This window comes from Camelus bactrianus, chromosome 5 (assembly GCF_048773025.1).
Source record: "Camelus bactrianus isolate YW-2024 breed Bactrian camel chromosome 5, ASM4877302v1, whole genome shotgun sequence".
NCBI classification, from domain to species: domain Eukaryota; kingdom Metazoa; phylum Chordata; class Mammalia; order Artiodactyla; family Camelidae; genus Camelus; species Camelus bactrianus.
The window spans coordinates 35,395,103-35,417,273 of record NC_133543.1 but is presented as its reverse complement, the minus strand read 5'-3'; the positions used below and the strand labels follow the sequence as shown (position 1 = coordinate 35,417,273).

Genomic DNA, 22,171 nt, shown 5'->3' with positions numbered 1-22,171 from the left:
ATTATAGATAAATTAAAATACATCATTAATAAAAATATGTACACTTTGCAATATGAACTCAGACCTGAAACAAAGTAAGTTGAGGTAAGGGATATCAAAATTTAAAGATATAATACAATGAGACTAACAATGTCTCACCTAAATGATTGAAGGTATACTTAATAAATATAGCGTATTTTTAAATAGCTACTGATTTTATGTAACTTTAACCTGCTAAACGCATAAGATTAAATTTTCATTTGTTTAGAATTATCCAAAAAGGAATGAGTCATTGAAAAGCTGGAAGCCCCTTTGGAATAAATATCCAGTTAAACACATAAAAAATAGTTTCATGAGATTCCTTAGGTTAAGAATATCAAGAAGGCACTAATCATTTCAATTATCTTCTTTACCTTATATTCTTTTTAACACAAGAGGTCAATGAACAGTTCTTCATTAAATACTGACATCAAAACATAACACATAACACAGGTTGTGGAAAATGGCAGGTATAAGCAGTGACGCCAGGAAGGAAAACACTTGATTTTGCTACAAGCAACAAAGACATGTAGGTCATAATGCTGTTCCAGCACAGTGGGAGAATACAGTTGACATATATCTACACAATAGCTTATTATTATTAAAAGCCTCAGCAGTTTTCTCATTTCCAGTAGCAATCGGGTTTTAAAGGCCCACTGTTTTCATATCTGAACAATATTGCCTCTACAATCATCTTTTATTTCCTCCCTGTCATTTCCCACCAATCTCTCAAATCATTAATGTTGGTCTGGCATATTCATTCCAATATTTTCATGATCAAATTTTTTGATGGCTCAATGAATTTATCTCTTCAGTGCTTCTTTACAGTTTTTTATAGCAATTTCTGAGGATGCTACTGAACAAAATACAGTTCTTTCTAATGTGTCTACTTTTAAATAAACTTGTCTCCATTAATAGCAGGTGAAGAGATACAATAATGTCAATGGTAAAAATAATGGTTTAGTTCTACAAGAAAACTGTAAAATAATTTCAAGATCAAAAATTCTGGAAATCAGGTTTTCAAGCCTTTTTTTATTAGAAAACTTAAATTATTACCTTTTTAAAAAAGGGAGTAGCCAATATCCATTTTTGAATTTTTTTCAAACAAATAGTAATAAAGAATAGCAAACTAGGATAAGAAAACACATTAGAAGACAGCTTTCTACTTCATACAACTTCTAGTTACCTTTTCCTATCCATTCACCTATTTCTGGTCAGCAGCAAGAACAAAAAATCCATTTATTTTTGCCTTTTTTGGGTTTTCCAAGATGAGCTTCATTTACCTGAATACAAACAAAATCTAAGGGAAACGGCTTTTATATTGGCATAGACCACGCACATGTCTCATGAACCAGGAAATCCTGCCTTCTATGGCTTCTTTTGTAGTTTAGAGTCCAATGGTTATATAACCAACTGAAAGTCAAACAAAATCAAAATGACACAGATTGACAACAAATAACGGAAACACATGGAATCCTCTTGGCTGTTATTTTTTTCTAATAGACAAGTCCCTAGCACTCTGTAAATAAAATTATAAATACTAAAGAAATGATGAGAATTTCACAATGGGGAAAGGATCATTTCTTATCATAATAAATATTTTGGTACAAATTTTAAAAAACGTATAAAAGTTTAGTACCTTTGGGTACTTTTTTCTAATAAAACCATACCTGCTTCAGAACTTGTTTGATTATAGCTGCTAACAATGCTGTTTGGTATCACTGGAGTGGAGGACGTTGAAATTCTTGACTGAGGTGGATTGGGATGTAATGAATTTCCTAAAGCCATGCCCGACTGACTGAGCATCCCACAGTTCCCGCTAGCCTGAATCTGATTTATTAAACCTGCAAGATGGTGGTTTGGGACTGGACTGTTACTGTGAACAAAGTTAGTGTTTGCATTGTGGCAGTGCACGGCTTCCCCTCTTAAAGGTATGTTCTGTGTCAGTGAATTCTGAAGAACACTGGAGTTCATATTGGGATCGGTAAAATGCAGCTGGTTAGCAGAGCAAGGCAATGCAGTATTTGAGCCCCCACAACCCGGGGTACTATTGCTACTCAAGTGAGAGCTTTGACAACTCATAGACTGTAGTAACTGAGACATTGAACTGATGGGAAACGACCCCTGACCCTGCTTCCTTAGCAAGTCGGGTCCAGGTTTAGGAACTGCAGAACTATCCATTTGAGACTGTCTGAGCAAACTCAACACTGTGGTAGGTGGCTGTTTTCTTTTCCGCAACGAGTCTTTCTGCTGAGACATCAGCTTATCTCTTAGTGCTGCTCGACCACTTTGCCCTTCACCTGTTGGGAGAAGCATGTTGGCAGTAGGAGGGAACATGGTGTTTAAAGTGCTATGTCCTTCAGTGTTGCCACTGCCAGCAACAGCTCCAGAATTGCTACTGCTGCTACTGTTGTTACCAGCAAGTTTGTTTTGATTTGCTAGCTGTGCTTTGGCTGCTGCTGAGAGTAAACTACTTGCTGGAAAGGAGGCAGCATTGTGCTGGTTCAAGATCTGATTTAAAGGCATTCCCAGCAAACCAGGCTGACTCTTTACAGAACCACTTCCGGCAGATGCAGTAGGAAAAGCTGCACTGCTTGGGGTATTTAGTACATTACTCATTCCAGCAATTAATGGGTTAGGGATATCCTTGTACTGATGATGTCCATCGGACTTGGTAGAAGGGCTTGATGGCATTGATGGCCTTGGGGACCCTATTGTTGACCTTGGTGACCTGGGTGGAACCTTAATACCACTACAAGTGGCCTGGGGTCCTAGAGGTGGCATCATGAAATTTCCGTGATCTGATGATGTGGAAGATGAGCGTGATCTTTGGGGCGATGCTTCAATCCTTCCAATTCCAGTCCCCATCATGTGCACTGGGGATGTCACTGGAGAAGGGGACAGGGAGGTTGAAGCTGAATGCTGAATTCTTTGTACATGACTCCCATGATTCATGTGACCAGGTTTTACGGTTGGCAAAGGGAGATTACTTGGCAAAGGAACAACAGCAGGAGGCATGCTTACATTCATCACAGGTACCTGAGAGTGGACATTTGAATGGAAACTAGTTGGATTAATGATAACAGGGTTCTGATTCACCGGTTTACTAGGTATAGGGTCAAGAATGCCGAGTGGATCTTTCTCAGATGTTAATGGCTTTTTCTGAAGAGCACAAGAAGGTGGAGGAGGGGGAGGTGGGCCTTGGGGTGGTTTGTGGTGGAACATTGCTCGTGGTATTTCCATATTAGTTGAAAAATTACACATTGGTTTTTTCATTACTGGACTCTTTGTAGTCAAGGTTGGGGAAAGAGGTATGTTAGTCCTTCCAGCCATTGCACAGGATGACTGTACAGGAGAACCATGTAGCATTACTGAAGGTGGAGAAAGAGGAGTCCTATTCAGGTGAATAGGACTAGAACTGGGAGCTCCATGAAACCCAGGATTACTTCTTGTGAAAACATCAGGGCTTCCAAGTGGGTCAGTTCTTGGAGAGATTGAGCCATCTCCATATATCTGGGAACCTGACGATGCTGGACTGGGCAGGCCTCCATGGCTGCCACGGAATGGAGATTTCTGTCCGTGTTCACTGCTGCCCAATCTCTGCCGGGGGTAGACAGGGTGGAGTTCTTGTTGCTGGCTTCCAGGCAGTTCTTGTACATACAGCCTTCCCATGGCATTTGACGATCCAATCATTAACTTGAAAGGATTCTTACATTCAGGCATTACAGAATTTGTAATTCCTTCATGAGACTTATTTCTTACAGATCTTGGAGTTGCTGCCCGTGAAGGTACTACTGGAGTTGCATCTGATGTGAAAGAGAAACAAAAATTTTGTTAGTAGTCTCAATTCTTTCGCGTTGGGATGGGGTGAGGGAAGGAAAAGAGGAAATGAGGAAGGGAGGGCATCCGGAAAAAGAAATCGGTGAATAGAAACTTTGCAATTAATAGAAAGTTCTGTACTCTACATTAAATTTTGATTGAACAATGCACATTATTCTCCCTTAGCTGACCGAAGGTTCTCAGTAACTGCTCATTACTCCTGTTTATCTCGTAACTGTTGAGAAAGGATGGGGTTCTGAATCCATACATACTGGCATTAGCCACTCTAGTAATACATATAACGTGCAAAATCAAGATCGACAGCCCAGATGGAAATGCTGATGTTACTATCTTTTGGATTTGAAATTTTTAAGAACACAGTTAACAATAGAAAATTACAAACTGTGTGGCGAAATATTTTTGTGGGTGATTTAAATGAATTGTCATTTTCCCCAGAAAAAATGTTAATCGTATAAATATCTCAAGCCTTACTAAAATCTCCTCAGGACAGCCACAGAAACTCTTCCTTATCCCAACACTTTTACTGTGAGAGTGAAGAAGTCTTAATTTTTGTGAATTAAGTGAATGGGATTCTGAATCTTTTATAATGGGCGTGATAACAACAGTAAACACTGATACTGCAATCACACTAACTTCATATCAAGTTTGTAATACTGAAACGCTGCAATTTCTTTGCCCTTTATCAGTCATTGTTGTAAAAACAGCCTTAGTCAACCAACTTTGGTAGAAGATTGTAATTCTTTTATTAGGATAGAATTCTTAAGCAAAATTTAGTCAGAGTATGAACATCTTCAGTACTGGGTTCCAACTGAGTATTCTCTTTTTTCACAGTGCATTGCTCCCTCGCTGGCTTTTTGGAATCCCTTCAGTTCTTTTGGAGATCAGACAGAATATAGTCAACAAAAGCAAGCTGGTTCATCATACAGAATTTTCATTCTATCATGTCAGAATTCTAGGTTTAAGTATTTTTTAGCCCCTAACAATGTTTAACTATTTTATAAAGTTGTGACTTCTAAAACAGGGATGGCACATGAAATTAGTTTCACATGCAAATTCCCATCAACTGGTTAGTGGTGGCTGCTCAGAGAGCTGTGTTGAAGGATGCTGAGCTGTAGCTGGGCTCTGTGAGAAAACACCAATGAGTCTACAACAGGCACAGGAGATGAGGGTGGTCTGTTCATACCATATACTGGCCATCTCAATTCTGAGACTTACAACATATCAGCAAGTATATATGGATTCATTTGCACCCCGAGGTATATTTACTTAAATGGATAACAGCACATTTAAAATAAATACACTTCTCCTACCAGCTGGGTAGTATACAGGTCAAATCATAACATAACAATTTCTAAGACAGTGGTTCTTAACCTGGGGTAAACAGAAGTCTTGATATGGTATATTCAAGAAGAGAATGTGGCAAACATATATTTTTCTTGGGAAATGTGGGCTTTCTGTTTCTAGCATTGTAGAGATTCTTTGATAGAGTGATTTCTGAATATAATATATGAAAAGTTGAGAACCAATCAAATAAGAGAATTGCAGCAGATGAAATCAATTGAATTTATTTTCCTGATAAGGAAAGATTTTTAAAGTTTGTAATCAAAGAAATAATATATGAAAAATATTTGGGGCAATGTGCTTGGCATATAGTAAGAACACAGTTGTCTGTGTTAACATCACTAGCATTATTAGAGGACTGATTGCATCCTCTTTAGTAATAAAACCACCAAGCTGTATTTTTTTGTTTATCTATATAATTATCTACAGTTCAATAACTAAAAATATAGACATTGGCATTTTTATATTCAACAGAATTTGGAAAGTAGCTGTGGTTTAGAAAGGATTTCTTTCATACTTGAGAAAAATACTTACCATCTTTAAAATAACAGGAATACTAAACAAATAAACAAAAGTCATGCTATTTTGTTATGTTGCAGTTAGGAACTCAAGTATCACAAGAGTTGGCAAATGTAAATGCCAGGCACCTGTTTAGTGCTTTCCTGTATATTCAGAAGGAACTTTCCAAAGAATAAACAGAAACTAATTATATGTTTATGGATGTAAAATAGAAAACTACTACATGTGTCTTCTGAACTTTTAATGATTTAAATCCCAACCTAATACTTTAAAGTTACAAAATTGAAATCAATACTATGTTTAAAGCTGGAAAAAAGAGTAGAAATTAATCTAATAAATCATAACATTTTAAAAGGAAATGGAGATATACCTCTTATACCTGTACTAGTTAAATATTTACATTTAATTTCAATAATGAAACTTGCATGTATAGGTATGACAAAGGGCCTAGATCAAGATTATGCTTGAGTCATTAAAAAGGCAACAAGATAGAGGTGAAACAGTTTGGTAAGATGTGAGAATGGCAGCAGATGTGAGTATGTGCAAACACATGTGCAAGGTAAGATGCAAAAATGAAAACATACTTACACCAAGGTTGCAGGATAATGGTACATTTTAAGTCATTTATTACTATTAAATGTCTTCAAATTATTGCAATATCTTATAACTTAAAAAAAAGTAGCTCATTAAAAGAAAAAGAAAAATTTGCTAAAATATTTTTCTTTCTTACATACCTTAGTGGAGTAATTTTTTCTGATCATTCCTGTTAAAGTTTAAAGGTTAGAGGGTTATGGGAGAGGAGCTCTCTGCTAGTAACTGCCAGATTTGTCTTTCCCGGCTCTCTTCATGGGAATTCTAAGTGTGAATCTTTAATGACCTATACAGTGTCACGACTTCTCTTTGTGTCTAAAGCTGTCAGTGATTTAGCCTCAATTTAACTACGCAGGCTTAATTTTCCACTCAAGCCAGATTAGTTTCCACATCATTCCTTAATTATGCCATACTCCTTTCGGACAAGAATTTTCTTATTTCCCTTATATATCTGAATCCTACCATTTTCCAGAGCTGGTTCAAATTTGCGTTCTACCGTGAAGTCTTCTCTGATCACTTCAGGTTATAGTCCTCACCCCTGTTTTTCAGAACTGTGCAGAACAATGTTATCCTTCATAAACAAATGCTTTGGTGTTCAGGCATAATTTATCCAGAACCATTATTTAAGTGTTAACTGTGATATTTTGGAGAGTTCATATTCTAGCCCTTAAGAAAAGAAGTTCCTCAAAGTGAAATTCCACAAATTACATATTAATCATAAAGGGAAAATGTACCTCAACAATGTACATAACTTTAACAAACAATCAAACTTAATGTCATCACTATAGGATAAACTGACATTATGTGCTTCTTAATGAGGACATAACATCACCTAAGCAGCAATCCTACCAAACTGTGTTTAACCTGAATATAAATGAGGAAGTAATTAGGCAAACCCAAATTGAGGAGCATCTGTAAAACTGGTGTAGACTCTTCAAAAAATACCAATGTCATGAAAGATTTAAAAAGACTGGGGAACTGATGTAGATTAAACAAACATTAACAACTACTTGCAGTTGCACAGTCTTTGCAACCTGGATTTTAAAAAAACATCGAATTAAAAAAAACTGTAAGAAATTATTAAGACAACTGGAGAAATGTGAATATAGACTGCATAACAGTAACACTATGATATCAGTTTTAAATTTCTTGAATGTGATAATTAGACTGTGGTTTATGTAGAAGAACATCCATGTGTACTGAAATATTCAGGGATGAATTGTCACAATATATGCAACTCCTGCAACAAAATGTTAATTGATAAATCTAGGTGAAGAGTACATGGGTACTCAATGAGCTGTTCATGAAATTTTTCTGCAGCTTTGAAATTTTTCAAAAATGAAAGCATGTATGCATATATGTGTGTTAGATGGAGGTATAAAAAGTTCCTGGCAGGGTGACTTCTGTTAGTAGATGTTCAATAAGTAACTGTGAAATGACTGAAAGAATGACACTGCTAGTTCCGGACAGCATTGCTAGTTGCATTTGCAGACGTGATACCACACATTCCAATGCAGCCCTAGTAAAAATAAAAAGACTACATTTGTTTCCTAAAAACCAGTGGCACTTTCTCTTTTGTTAGCTCAGCTCTATGTACCTCCATAGCATATGTTATGTGCCGGTCAGTGTTTATTCTGCTCACTTAACTAATGATCTGGATAGGAAATTTTGGGAGACAACTTCATGGGAATTTTCCAAAGTAATTTTGTTTGCTCTTTGTAGTAATATGATAAAATCCACATAATTTTAAATGCATTGTGCATGTCAGAAAAGCTTGGCAAAGTGATTTCTAGTGACTCCTTCTCCAGGAGAAGAGTGGGAGAGGAAAACTCCTAAACCCTTTGCATATTACATACTTGTTCCTCCTCCGGGACTGGTGAGCACCAGAGAAGGATGTGGGGCTTCCATGCTTTTATGAAGTGTGGCCACTGCAATGATTTTTCTTTTATGTATGCATAGCTTTGTGACATCTTCATCTGCTTTAACATCTTCTGCAGTTCTCTGTTTCACAGCAGCTCCAGGATCAAAATTAAACACCTGGAAAAAGCACAGTCTTTGTTTAAAATATGTCTGTAAAAATATAAAGTAAAAAGATCTCCTTGTTAAAAAAAAGTTTTGCATAGATTAACCCATAAATCTGAATAAAACTTTCTCAAATTTTTAAATTTAAGAAAAGCAACTTTATATAAAACGTAATAATTACTTCCGCTGAACTTATGGTTTTTAGTGGCTGGGTAAATAATGAAAATTATCCTGATTCTAAGATAGCAAAGAGAAGCATATGGAAAGGTATAACATATCTGATAATGTTCCCAATTTTAGATACTTCCTGATGTTACAACAATACAAAAACAGATGAAGTATAGTTTAAAAAAACCCTAAAATCTGACATCGCTGCATACTAACTTTTTCTTTGGCTTTATTTTATTGCTATATTAATATCACCTTATCACTGATTTAAAAAATATACTACTCTATTTAAAAATACTTATTGTGTATATACTTACAAGCTGTTTCAAATGGTTTTTTTTTGAATGGGGTGACACACAAATAAAAAGATTAAGTTGTCTATTAATCTTTAGTTCATAAAATTAGCACTATTACAGATATTCAGAGAATAATAATCTATTTCTATAGTAAATATTTTATCATCTAAAATGATTTTACTTTGTGCCTTGTGAAGGAGTAAAACAGTTTCATTTTTGGCTAGGAGGTTCAGCTTTGTGATTTTAGAAATATTTGTGGCAGATTTATCAACACCAGTGCTAAAAATAACACTGTAGACTGAGCAGTAGGGAAAGAAAATATTGCACTGTTAAATAGTGAGCATGGGTATAGCTCTAATTAAAAGATGCAAAAGAGGTTTTGATGAAATATTTAATATGAATATAGGTCTGTCACCTTTGAAAATGACTCTTGGACTTGAACTATTTTCCACAGTCTTTAAGCATTCCAAAATGCATACAAAAGATAACTAATTAAAGACTTAAAAACGTATATATAATTGGAGAAGTAATATAAACATGAAATGCCAAATGAGAAAAGCAAATATATGAAACACCTAAAAATAGGAAATTGCTGATACATCTATTGCAAAATGATTACCTTGGGAAGAATAAGAGGACATTCCAAGCCACACTTGCATGTTCCGTCAGTAAGCAGGTATGTTTTAACCTGCTCCAAGCAAGATAACAAAGACCCACTGGGACTGTAAAAATAGTTTAAAAAAACATCAGGAAATAATTCTGACTGCACATATTACATGAAAAAGGCATAATTTATAGTCTTACTGTCCTTTGCAGGATAATATTTTCCTACTAAGGAAAAGCATTTTCTTTGTCAATATTATGTTAGCTACTAAATTATAGCCTTTAACACTATCGCTCTTTCTTTTGAACCAAAATATTTCTCAGAAAAATACAGATCTTCATAGAAAAGTAAATATAAGTATTTTGAAAACCAAGAGTGGACTAAGGATGGGAAAAATGCTATTATTCTTAAGAAAGAGCAGGCAAGAAAGGAACAAGAAAACTACATGGAAGTAATCACTATCATTTTAAACTAGAAGATCTACTTCTAAAGCTGTTTGAGGGAAAACTGAAATTTAGGAACATGCTGGAGGTCAAACCAGGAAGTCACTAAGTTTACAAAAGTTTGAGCCAACAAGTTCTGCCCTTTAATTTTGGAGTCTGGAACCAAGTTGTCCGTGTGTGAAAACTGGCTTCTCTTTTTTTTCCCCCTTCATCTATGAAGATAGATCAGTGTGGCTCAACTCAACTTCTACTGAAGAGCCAAGCTGCACTGATAAGGAGAGAGCCACGCAGAGCTGACAAAGAATGGGGAACTCTTGAGGAAACAGGGATTTAGATGGCAGCAAGGTGCCTTGCAGGTCTTTGGTTACTCACTGCTTACTGGGTAGTGCTCTCAATGTTACTAGTCGTCAGGTCACAGAAGTCAGCATGATAATGTGAATACTGATCAAATTCAAGTCTACAGATTAAGTACTAATTCAGATGACAGGATAAGTCTTTAATGTTTTATTTACAATGAGGGTTAGTTTAAAACAAGCAATTTGCACTTTAGGACTTTTATTAATGTGTTGATTTTACAACTTGTATGCATATTATATTTTGAAAATTATTATATACTTTTCATTCAAGAATATCTTTTATTTACGACTATTTATCAGAACCTTCACTTAAGCTTTCTGATAAAATTTATCCAGAAATAATACTCCCCATTTTATAAGCAAAGCATTACACTACTGGTGGAAGACTATTCTGCTTCTACAAAAACACAGGGAGTAGTTTTGTATCTATGAATAAACCAGCTTTAAAATGCAATTCATATTTAATTTATGGACAATCATATAAGTGAATTTTGCATGTAGAAAATCAGAATTAAAACCCTCAACTTTGTTAACTCACCCATTCATTTGTTTAGGCTAACAATATTTTTCAGATGATACACAAAGAATAGTAATTCCCATACTACAGACTAGAGTTCCATCCCATCAATATGGGCAGCAAGATGTTTTTGGAGGTCTGATAATTTTGATGAAATAAAACCACAGTCATCATGCAAAGACTTGGTAAATTTTGTGAAAAGAAACTGTCTAACGTGTTATAGTTAAAGAAACTGTGTGACTGAATCCTAGAGGAATTTAATTGTAAAATTAAACTTGAAGACAAGAATTCCTGAATTCTATTACAGTGCTCTACTCTAGACTCTTTAAAAACACTTCCTCTCAATCAGTCAGTTGGGTTCTTTCCTTCAGTTGTTGCTCTTTAATTAACTTTTGGGAGTAATAATTAACACAAAAATAGTTACAAGTCTTATGGCATAGATAAAGCTTAGAAGATTGGAAGCAGGTGGGAAATTCAATGTGCAGCCTCAATGCCACCCTGAGGCAGGAGCAGCTGGAGACTAACCTAAAAATTGTAAGCAAACTGCACATTGCAAAGGGAGCTGTAGAAGGAGGGCTAGCTTCATATATGTTCAAGCAGTAATTTAACCAGTCATATGAAAACAAATTAAACCCATGCTAACTGAATTTATCTGAAGGTGTTTCACCTTATCTAGCAAGGTTAGTTTCCAAACTAATCTTTAGTGTACAGACTGGATTGGGAGAGCTCAAACTAACTCACAGTAACAGTGACGTCTACTCAGACTTGGAAAATCATAACAAGATAACTGACAGAGTCCCAGACTTTATTTGCTTTAACTTAACTCTCTCAGCAAGCTGAAAAAATTATTTATCTTCCACAGAGGTGAAGATGAAGTAAAACAAAACAAATAAAAAACCCCGAAAATGAAATTATCAAGATTTTGGAGTTATTTGCTCTAAGTTGAATATATATGTTGCTGCTTACAAACTAGAACAACCATAAATATGAACATTAACACTGATATCTTGCTATATTATACTGATAACAAAGTATTTCTGGCAGTTTGTTAACAAATTAAATTAAATTCCTCATTCGTATAAATACATCTTTGCATAAATGAGAATTCTGTTGAAGCTGAGAGACAAATAACCACACTGAAAGTAATAGCATTAATGTTATGATGCACTGAGATATCTCTTAAAAAATTCTATTTGTAATAGTTGTTGCAAAGATTTATGGTATCCTAATCATATACTCATTGATAAACTACAAAGTAAGGAACTTAGGTGCCAATTACTTAATCATAAGACTAAAACTTCTTGCCAACAGTTCAGTTATTTCATTCAACTTGTTCTACACAATAAATGCCGTCAAAACTTTAAAAAGCAGGTATTTACATGTTATTTGCATGCTTTTTACTTGTGAGATGACTCCATCATGACTTTTTCTTTTTTACTATTATAAGCAGGAAATAGAGTTAAAAACTACAGAAAAAACAGGGGAATTATTTTTAGTTAATATCAGGCATTAAGAAACTAATACTTGAGATTGCCTGTATATAAAAACACTCAACCTAACATCAGAATAGTCAGCTGAAGCACTATGAAGGACACTATAATGCTGTCAAGAGACACTGGGTCTATTTTCAGTATTTCACATTCTTCTGTGAATACAGTAATGATGCTTATGTTTCTTTCAGAAATCTTCATATTTTTCTTTATCCTTGTTACAGAGATAAGCAGAATGAAATTTTATATGAAAACAAACAAGGCACAAAAATTCTCTCGTTACCTAAGGCAATTTACATTGCAAAATAATATAGAATAAAAACACTCGAGTATTTCCAGCACAAAGATCATTTATTCAAACTGATTTGAGGTGCTGTCAGTCTCAGTATTTTTCAACCTCAGAGGAAAAGATTATCCTCCTTCGTTTTGAGATCGCAAACTTGGAGGTAATGAGGTAATAATAAGGGCTCACCTGACATAAAGCACTCCGTTTTGATCCACACGACGCTGCCAACCCACAGGAACTTGTATAGCTGGAAGACCTCCATCCTTGTCCCCTCCGTCACACTCCTTGCCTCCATTCATTTTCTGTGTCTGCTTGGGACTCCCCAAAGATATCAGCAATAAGATGATATCCTTATTTTACAGGGCATCATGGCTTTCAAAAATGGCCAACGCAGCACAGTTTTCCCCAGACTGTACAAAATGCATTGGGAAGCTTCGGCTCAGTTTGGAACCAAGTCCTTGAAATCTGCCATTGTAGAGAAAATCAGTTTCCCATTATCATCTACATTAAATAACCAATATTTAACTTCTAAGGATGGTCTACATGGGTAAAAACGAGTGCTTCTGACTAAGGAAAATCATATTCACCAATGCTGGCACCTGTCTGAAGTGGGGGAGGGGAGGAGTGTATGTTTTTAGTTCAACATTTTGTCTTGAACCTTGATGCTGGACTAAAATGACCTCTATTGTTTAGAAACCGGTCTCATTTCTACAGTGTGAGTCAGTTAATATTTCCAGGTACTACCCGCCTTTATAGGCCACATTCTTTAAACTTTCTCTTCATCTTCCAATCTGAATCCAAGATGCTGCACGTTGGTTCATCTGATGTTTTCATGTCTTCAAAATTCCAACAATGTAGCCTGAAACATATGTAAATATGTAAACACTATATTTAATGACGGAAAATTGAGAAGCTGTACACTTTTAAAAATAAACTGGTAAGTGTACCAAACCACTTTGATGTCCTCTGCTGTCAAAATCACATGTTGAATTCAACTCGTTCTCTTCTTCCAACCTGATCCACTTACTCCAGTTAAACCAATTTGCTTGCTCTTCACCATTGCAACTTTCTCATTACCCATAATAATGGCATTACACATATACACACACACAACCTCCTTCTAACTCACAATAAAAACACAGAAACATTATCTATCACCTCTTATGACCTGAAAACTAGAAAGCTGTGTGTTAATCCAATCACTTTTGAACACTTTAACTCTATATAGCCCTATGACTGACTTTTCTAATCACCATATTGAGCTAAAGAAGAAAGGATTTCCTTTTTTTTTTTTTAAGAAAAAATTAAAAGGAAATAAACTTACAGTACATTACCAAGTACGAGGAGGTTTTCCCCCCGTTGTTCTTGGATATGAGTGGGAACTGCTTTGCAGTTAAGATTGACAAATTCCCTTCTACTATGGGGTATGTTCTTAATTCCTTTATTAAGTCACAAGTTGCTGTCTGGGGAAGACATACTGGCTTGAAACAGCAGCAATCAGTGCTAATGTGGAATGCTTATAAGAGGTCATCTTAATAGAACTGTTAAATAAAAAAAGATGGCAAATAAAAATTTAAAAAGATTTAGTACTTAATCCTGGTGGAGAATGTAATAACACAATTGCTAGCATTATTTGTTGTGGCAAACAAGCCTTTTTATAATCAATTTAATATACACTGTATGATTGCACTGTGGGACTCATGAAATTACACTGAAAGATGAATGAAAGAAACTGTTCCAGTGTTATAGGAGTGAGACTTGTGGTTTGTGATAAAAATATACAGTGACAACATCACTCACAGATTAAATGCTGAATCTCAAACAACTTAACTGGAAGTGAAGAAGATATGCTCTGGAAAACTATGTTCAATGTCTTAAGATTCATATAGAAGTATTTAAACTGTTTTAAAAATTTAAATAAAAATTAATATTTTGTTTTAAATATGCATGTATTACTCAATCAACAGATTAAATAGTATAAATAGACACAAAACTACTCAATCTGCATTCCTAAAAGCCTACATATTTAAGTTAAACCTCAAACCTTTTTTTAGGTCTCTTCATTGGGAAAGCAAGAAAATGCTTTGTAGTAAAAGGCATCATGTATTCAGGCATATGCCTAATTTGCAGCCTTGCCTGTGAGACAGATTAAAGGTGTAATGAAGCATATACTAATTTAGCTGAAAGTCAGGAACCATGGAGATAGGTGTGAGAAACACTGGTAGGCACTAGGAAAAGGAGTAAAAATGTACTGGGAGGAACGTGGGGTAAAAGTAAAGTGCCGAGCAGTACATTCTCAACAGTGACTCAAGCTACTAATCTGCATTGCTGGATCCACTCCACAGGGCCTGGGACAAGCATCATTGTTGTTAATAACATGGGGAATGTGTCAGAAATGCAAATCCACAAGCCTGACTCCAGGCTTTCTGAATTAGAATCCCTGAGGGGACAATCTTCTCAAACAAGCCCTGTAGATGAGGCTAATGCATACTCAACTTCCAGACCCACTGGTTTAGACTAACGCCATTGCTTCCCTTCCCCAGGACATGGCCAGGTTTACATTTCCACACCATGGGGGCAGCCAGCCCTTTACTTCCTTTTGTTCGTGGGAGGGTCATCCTTTTTTTGGCTGAAACTTCAGCATTCTAGAGGTAGCTCAACTGTAAGGGCCTTAGGAACCCCCTACAGAGCAGGGGTCCAGTATCTACATAGTAATCTGTTTATCTGTAAGTGGCATTGATTTTCTCAACATTCATTTTGTAAATTTGGAAAATTCAGAGACATTTGAAGATGCAAATTAAAACTGAACTGTAATCTCACTGTAGAATAATAACCACTGCAAACATGGATAACTTTCTTTCATTGCTTTTAGAACGTTTTAAAAGCACACACTAAAAAAAGTTCACTATAACAATCTGTGAATCACCACTCCAAATTCAGAATGTAAACATTTTGTCATTTTTGCTTATTTTAAAGAATAAAACACTTAGAAGATATTACAGATGAAGTTCAATACTACCTCTTCCCTCCATCCCACTTCTCTTTTTAGTCCTATTCCCCCCTCTTCTAGCCAAGAGGCAATCAACATTCTTATTCTGCTCTGTATCCTTCCAGGCTATGTTTTTATATGTTTATTCCCTATGTATATATGTAAACAATATTTGGTGTCGTTACATGTATTTTAAAAATTTTACATAAATGCTATTATATATTATCATTCTGAAACTTGCGTTTAAAAGTTAACATTGTTTTGAGAGCTATCTCTGTTGAGATATATAGATCTACCTCTGCTGCAGATCCAATTTGTTAATTTTTAGCATCTGAATAGTATTCTATCATATGACTTTACAGTTATTCATCCATTGGTAGATGAGTCACAGTAACATCAGGTTACAGGGTCTACACATTCAAGCTTTTCAGGCACTGTCAAACTGCTCTCTAAAGTACTTACACTGATTCTAATTTTTTAAAATGTATAAATGTGCCTTTTTTCCTTTAAATATTGAATCATTACCACTTTGTACTTTATTTACAACTTGAGCATTTTTCTATGGCATTAAATATTTTTGCAAAATACGACTTTTAATTGCTTAGATTTTTCTTGGATAGGTGTTTATAATTTATTTACTTACTTCCCTTTTGTAGACATAGATTTTCTCCTAAATTTTCACAATTACAAATAAATCTAAGGTAAATATCTCTGTACATAAATCTATGGCCATTTTGATAATTCACTTAGAAGTATTTACTAAAATAGAATTGTATAACTTTAGGGCCCTTGATAAATTTCTTAAAGTACCAAAGAGTAGTTTTAGGAAAACACTTCAGGCCATGTTTCTCAGACTTCTGAAACCTAAGCATGCCCTCTTTTGCTAAATATCAAGATCAATTCTATTTGCCCCCAAGATTCTGATAACTATCTTCTACCAATCATTTAAGATTTAGTCAAGTTTTATTTTTATAGTTTTATTATTAAAACAACAGTTTCTCCTCTTTTCCAAATTGAATATAAAAAAATACATATTCACAACTTTTTCACTTCACCTTCCCTAAAGATAGCATTATCACCCACCATGTTTATATGGCTTGGTTAAGCCCAACAAACACAGGTTAAAACAGAAAAGATATTATGATATGAAAGGCACCACCATCTCACTAATACTCAGGATCAGGGATAGATCTTATACTTTGGACAAAACTTAAACTTATTTCACAAACATTTCTGGCAGCAATAATAAAATTCAAAAAGTGGGATGTCCGTGTGTATGTGTTCAGAGGAGAGTATCTTCCACAATTCTACTAACATTTTCATTTTCCTACTGCCTTTCAATATGCAAATTAGTCTATGAGAGTTGGGTTTTGATGAAGTAACTTGATTTACTTCTTTGTATTGGCTTCATTCAGAATTCAAATTAAATGTTACCTCCTCAAAGAGGCTACATTGTAAACACTAGGTATTCTCTCACACTCTGTTAATTCACCGATAACTCTTATTATCCGATTTTTTTTCTTATCATTTATTTGCTTGCTTATTGCCTATCTCTCCCCATAGGAATGTAAACTGCTCAAAGCAGGAAACTTGTTTCTCTAGGTTCCTCCCATAGTCCCACTTCCTGGTATAGTGCTCGGCCCAAAGTACATGCTTAAATAGTTTATGAAGGCTATGTATATTTTAATTAGCTAACATAGTTTTATGTTCGAATTTTTACCATGTAGGCTTGTAAAGTTTTAGCAACATTTGCGTCTAAAACGAAAGACAGTTTTTAAGAGAACTCAGTAGAAGCCAGTAAGTATGCACGTTGACATAAAATACAAAGAATTATTTTGTTTTGCTCTAGATTTGTCCCAAATCATCTCCCAATCTCTGAGAAATAATTTCTGGGTAGAAAACATATGATAGGGCTTCTAGGAAAATTAACATGCTAACTTTATACTTTATTTGTACAGTGCATAGAGTTTTATTTAAATGATTTATATACACACTTTAACTGGATTAATACACAAACTACTAAAATCAATGATGTAACAATATAAAAATTAAACATATTTCAACATATTAATTGCTAATTAATGCAACAGACCTTTATTCTGTCTGCTTTACCAACATTCTTATCAACATAATAAATTCACTGTTATGCAGTGCTAAATGTATATTTTAAAAGTTATACCCAAGACACCACGAAGACTAAATATCAGAGAATATGACATCATGAAAGTAAGTAGCTAATCTTCTGAATAACATCAAATGTTATATATTCTTCTGAATGATATCACACAAACTAGATTAATGGTAAACATAACTAATTGATTTTTAAGTCATGTGATATTATGAGTAAATTCTATTAAAATTTTTATAATGACATCATGCATTACTCTTGTGCTCAGTGGTGTTACTGTATAAACAGTTGGACAAAATGAATACTGAATGAACTATTGATTTATCATGGAGAGATGATGTAAATTAGGTGAAACACCAATATTTAGTATGTGATATAAGCCTAAATTATCATTTATACTTTTTATACAGTGATTATAAACTTCACTCATGAACTATTCGAAGTTAAGAAGTAGACTCCACTCTGACATTTGCAAGAAAGAATGCCTCATGTTCTCCAATTGAGAAAAAAGGCTCACATATAACCTATCTCTATACTTCAATTCCAAAACAATATGTACATGCAACAACAGATATGACTGGATTAACAAATAACATGAGCATTAGCATTGTGAAGAGTAATGTCTGAGTGGCTACAATATTATTATCATTTGGATGGGTAATAAATGGATATACTCATCATCTTTCCATCATTATTAGTTAAATTATGCTTGTTAGAGTAACCCTAAATGACATTTCCCCTTTTCAATTATCTTTCACCGTCATATCGATTATTTTAACAGCTCCTTCCCAGCACTTAGCCAGCCCTTCCATCCAACTTTCTCATCTGTTTTTCTTTTCACCTGTTTATTCAAGCTATGCATTTTCACTTATGATAGAGCATACTTACCTTTTGGTTATATCTTCTTTCATAAAAAAAAAAAACAAACAAGCTTCCAATAGATTAGTCTCATCTTAACTCTGGTAATTATTTTCATTTGGTTCTTATCTTCACTGTGCAGCCACCTCTCCCAAAACATACCTCTCAGATACATCTTTTGGAAGAGACCTAATGCCTCTGCCAAGCTTTGGTTACTCACCCCAAAGTACGATTTACATTACCATAAGCACATCTTTTCTGCCCCGATCACCGAAACTCTCTACTTTCAAATCTCCTTGCCCTTTTAGTGCAGAAGAAATAAACATTCAAAAACTGCATGATGATCACATTCACGTAGAAAGGTTACATTTTTTCACAAACTGTGAAAGTAGAGGGATAGGTTCCTGAGAGTAAGGCCAGTCCTCAGAGTCAAGGTAACAAGCATCTTAACCTATGGCCACCTATGGTGAGGAGGATTATTTATACAGGCCACTTCATGCTACCAACGTTCAGCAACTTACACATCTAGTCACACACAAGCCTTTAGAGGACTAAATGCTGAATGTCGTAGACTGAGATTGGCCACAAATACCTCGCAGTTCCTTCCATTAAGAGGTGGGATTTATTTCTTGAGACTTTGAATCTAGGCTGGCCTTGTGACTTGCTTTTGAACAGTAGAATGTGATGGATGTGCTACTGTTCAAGGACTGAGCCTAAACCTCAAGAAACCTTGTATCTTCCACTCTTGCTACTTGGAATGCCATTGTCACAGGAAGAACCTGAGCTAGCCCTTTGAGGATGAGAGACCATGAGAAGAGAGAGAAGTCCAGCTGAAGCCCCAGATATGTATATGAACCCAGCCAACACCAGGCAGAACAGGGATAAGCTGTCCCAGTTGAGCCCAGCCTAGACTTCCAACCCACAGAATCATGAGTATTATTTCAAATAGCCAAACACTATACTGGAAATGATCTGAAAGTCAAAATATAGGGTTTTATTTAAATTAATTACAATATTGAGAAGCTATGGAATTCTACCTTTTAATAGTTTGTAACCTTGGGCAAGTTAAAAAAAATGTCTTTCCTTATAAAATGGAGACTATGACCTTATAGAATTGCTCTGTACTAGGGATACAATAAGTTAAACATCTTAAACTAGTGCCTAGCACATAATAAATAATTAAGTTATTATTTATACATAGCTATTAAAATCATGTTGCAGAAAACCTAATTGCACTAGGAAAGGTCCATGACATTGTCAGGTGAAAAAACACACAACGAAGTTGCATGTATAGTTATAAATCTTTATTTATAAAAGTGCTACTGTATATGTAGCTATAGGAATAGAACAGTCCTATCTTTTCAGTGATTGTCTCTGAACAGGAAGACAAGGAACTAGCAGGAACATGAGTGATTTTTATTTTTTAATTGCTTTTCTGTATTTTCAAAATTTTTTATAATGAAAATGTGTTGGCTCTGTAATCAGGAAAAATATTATTTCCAAAAAACTTAACGTCATAAACAGCTAATTAATGTTTCCTCAATCCCTAAAAGCATTAGGGAAGATTTTTAGTGGAAACAGTCACACACTTTGTGCCCAGTATTATGCTATTATTTTTCTTTCTGTTTTAGCCAAGTAGAGAAAAAGATAGGGAAAGTCAGGAAGAATGCCACATTAATCTGAATGAATTAAATACTAAAAAGAAAAATTAAGGTTATCCCTTTCATTGGTTCTAAAATGCCTCAAGTTGTCACTCTTACTTTCCTGCTCGGAATGCCATCTCCAATTCCCACGCTCACGTTCTTCACTAAACCAACTTCTGTTTATCTCAATTAAAATGTCACTTCTTCAGAGAAGACTTCCCTGGTTTCTCCAATCATTATCTGGCTTTTCAAGTCTAAACTAGGTTCCCTTTATAGTTCTCCCTTTTAATCTTCAGGAATTCACATATATTACTGCACATAACTGAGCATTTTCTTTGCCCTTGCCATTCTACAAGACTACAAAGAAAAAGTGATTGAGACAGTTAACTTCAAGTTAAACCTTCCCTTTGTGCCTTTAAAAATACAGAAGAAAAGTGAGGATTTGTATGCTTGTAGAAAATGCGTACTATACATTTTACTTTCTTAAAAGCCCAAAAGTGAACAATCGCCACCTCCCAAATACATATTCTTAAAAAAAAATTCAGAGAACTTTTTTTAAGTATAATAATAGTCATACCAGAACATCTATGAACTAACTGATAAACTCACTATAACTCTGAGGGAAAAGGTATCATTTATTTCTGTATATTAGGCATCAACAGAGTTGGCTATTTTTGCTTTTCTGTAGTGTAGCAACGTTTCTTATGAGGAATATTTATAAAAAATACTTGCTAACATTTACATAATCCTTTTAAGACTGCACTAAGGGTTATTTTCACATTTTATCTATGCATTACTGGTATTTTGGCTACTCAAGGTATAGCTCAATAGGTCACATCATTCTTGAAAAATAATGTACATCTATTTATCTATCTATCTATCATATTTAACCAAAACTGTACTAAGAATGAAACAACTGTGACGTATCCTTTTAGGGGTTGTACAACATACTGAAATAACTAATGTTTATGTACTATTACTTAATAGATGTTTAGCATTCTTCAATTCACCTGGCAATGGATGCCAAGTTCCTACCTGGAGTGATCAATTCTGTCTAGAAGTAGTGGTGCCCCTTCCAGTAACACTGGCAACCAAGATACTCAAAGTGAAAAATAGGACAATTCCTCAGCCATTGAAGGAACAAATATATTGTCTCTAAATATGTATAAATACCTAGGAAAACTCAAGTCTAATCAACATCTCCAGCAAACATAATTAAATGTAAAAGATAACCATAATCTAACTAATTATCTGATAAGGTCTCTCAAGATGCAGAAGGAAGAAGGTAGTCTCTGTGAGGATTCTAGACAGGGGAGCCCCAAACATACAATCTCTACTAAGTTCAATTAAATAAATGACCTTTTACTGTGTTTAGCTCACACATCAGGAATGAGATGAGTAAGTAGTAATACCTGAGGATGTTTAGTAGTGTCATATGAAAAGTGTCTCAAGGAAACTCCATTTTGTCTTTGACTGCTCACTGGACTGCTGAGGAAGGCAGAGAAAATGTAGCAATCAAAGAAAACTTACGTACAAAATATTCAGGTTGGAGAGGAAGGGAATTTCAATACCACAAAGCCAGGCATAGAATAGCTTAGAGAACATGCTGAAGAAAAGAAAAACCTGTAGAAAAGAAAGTCTCCAATTTAAAAAATACATAAGCAAAATGTAAAACCAAGTTACAAACAGGGCCAAATCGCACCTGCAGATGTATTTGGCTCGTGTACAATTTGAAAATGATAATACAAGTGAATTCACTGACAATATTTAAATCAAAAGATTTCACATGAAAATGTGAATTTCCTGCTTTACCTGAGAAACTGGACAGTGTGGTAACACTAGGTCAACATTCCTGCCTTGTGCCAATTATCTGGAACGGAGCAGGGGCTGCTCCTTCAGAAAGGACTTGGCTCTCCAGTTCACTGCAGTGGCTTCCTGCTTCATTCCCACCAGTCTGGCCTCTGTAGGCACTTGGGTTTCCAACCTCTGGAACAGAAAGGACCTTGAGATAAGGCTTGAAGTGACTGTAGTCCTTGACAAGAGGTACAACTTAGTTTTTTTA

At 35.0% G+C, this 22,171-nt stretch overlaps 1 protein-coding gene across 10 annotated transcripts in view; it reads right to left on the bottom strand.

Moving 5' to 3' along the window:
- The window catches only part of MBD5 (methyl-CpG binding domain protein 5), a 330,231-nt gene that overhangs the window by 42,770 nt on the left and 265,290 nt on the right, over positions 1-22,171 (bottom strand). For 8 of the 10 annotated variants that reach the window (XM_074363612.1, XM_074363613.1, XM_074363611.1 and 5 more), the window contains 5 exons: positions 21,922-22,095; positions 12,678-13,350; positions 9,415-9,517; positions 8,166-8,346; positions 1,689-3,824 (listed from right to left, as the gene is read on the bottom strand). In XM_074363612.1, coding sequence (XP_074219713.1) covers positions 1,689-3,824; positions 8,166-8,346; positions 9,415-9,517; positions 12,678-12,790 — 2,533 coding nt within the window. In that variant the 5' untranslated portion in view covers positions 12,791-13,350; positions 21,922-22,095. The remainder of the gene's footprint in view (positions 1-1,688; positions 3,825-8,165; positions 8,347-9,414; positions 9,518-12,677; positions 13,351-21,921; positions 22,096-22,171) is intronic. The other 2 variants (XM_074363610.1, XM_074363615.1) reach the window with 2 other exon arrangements.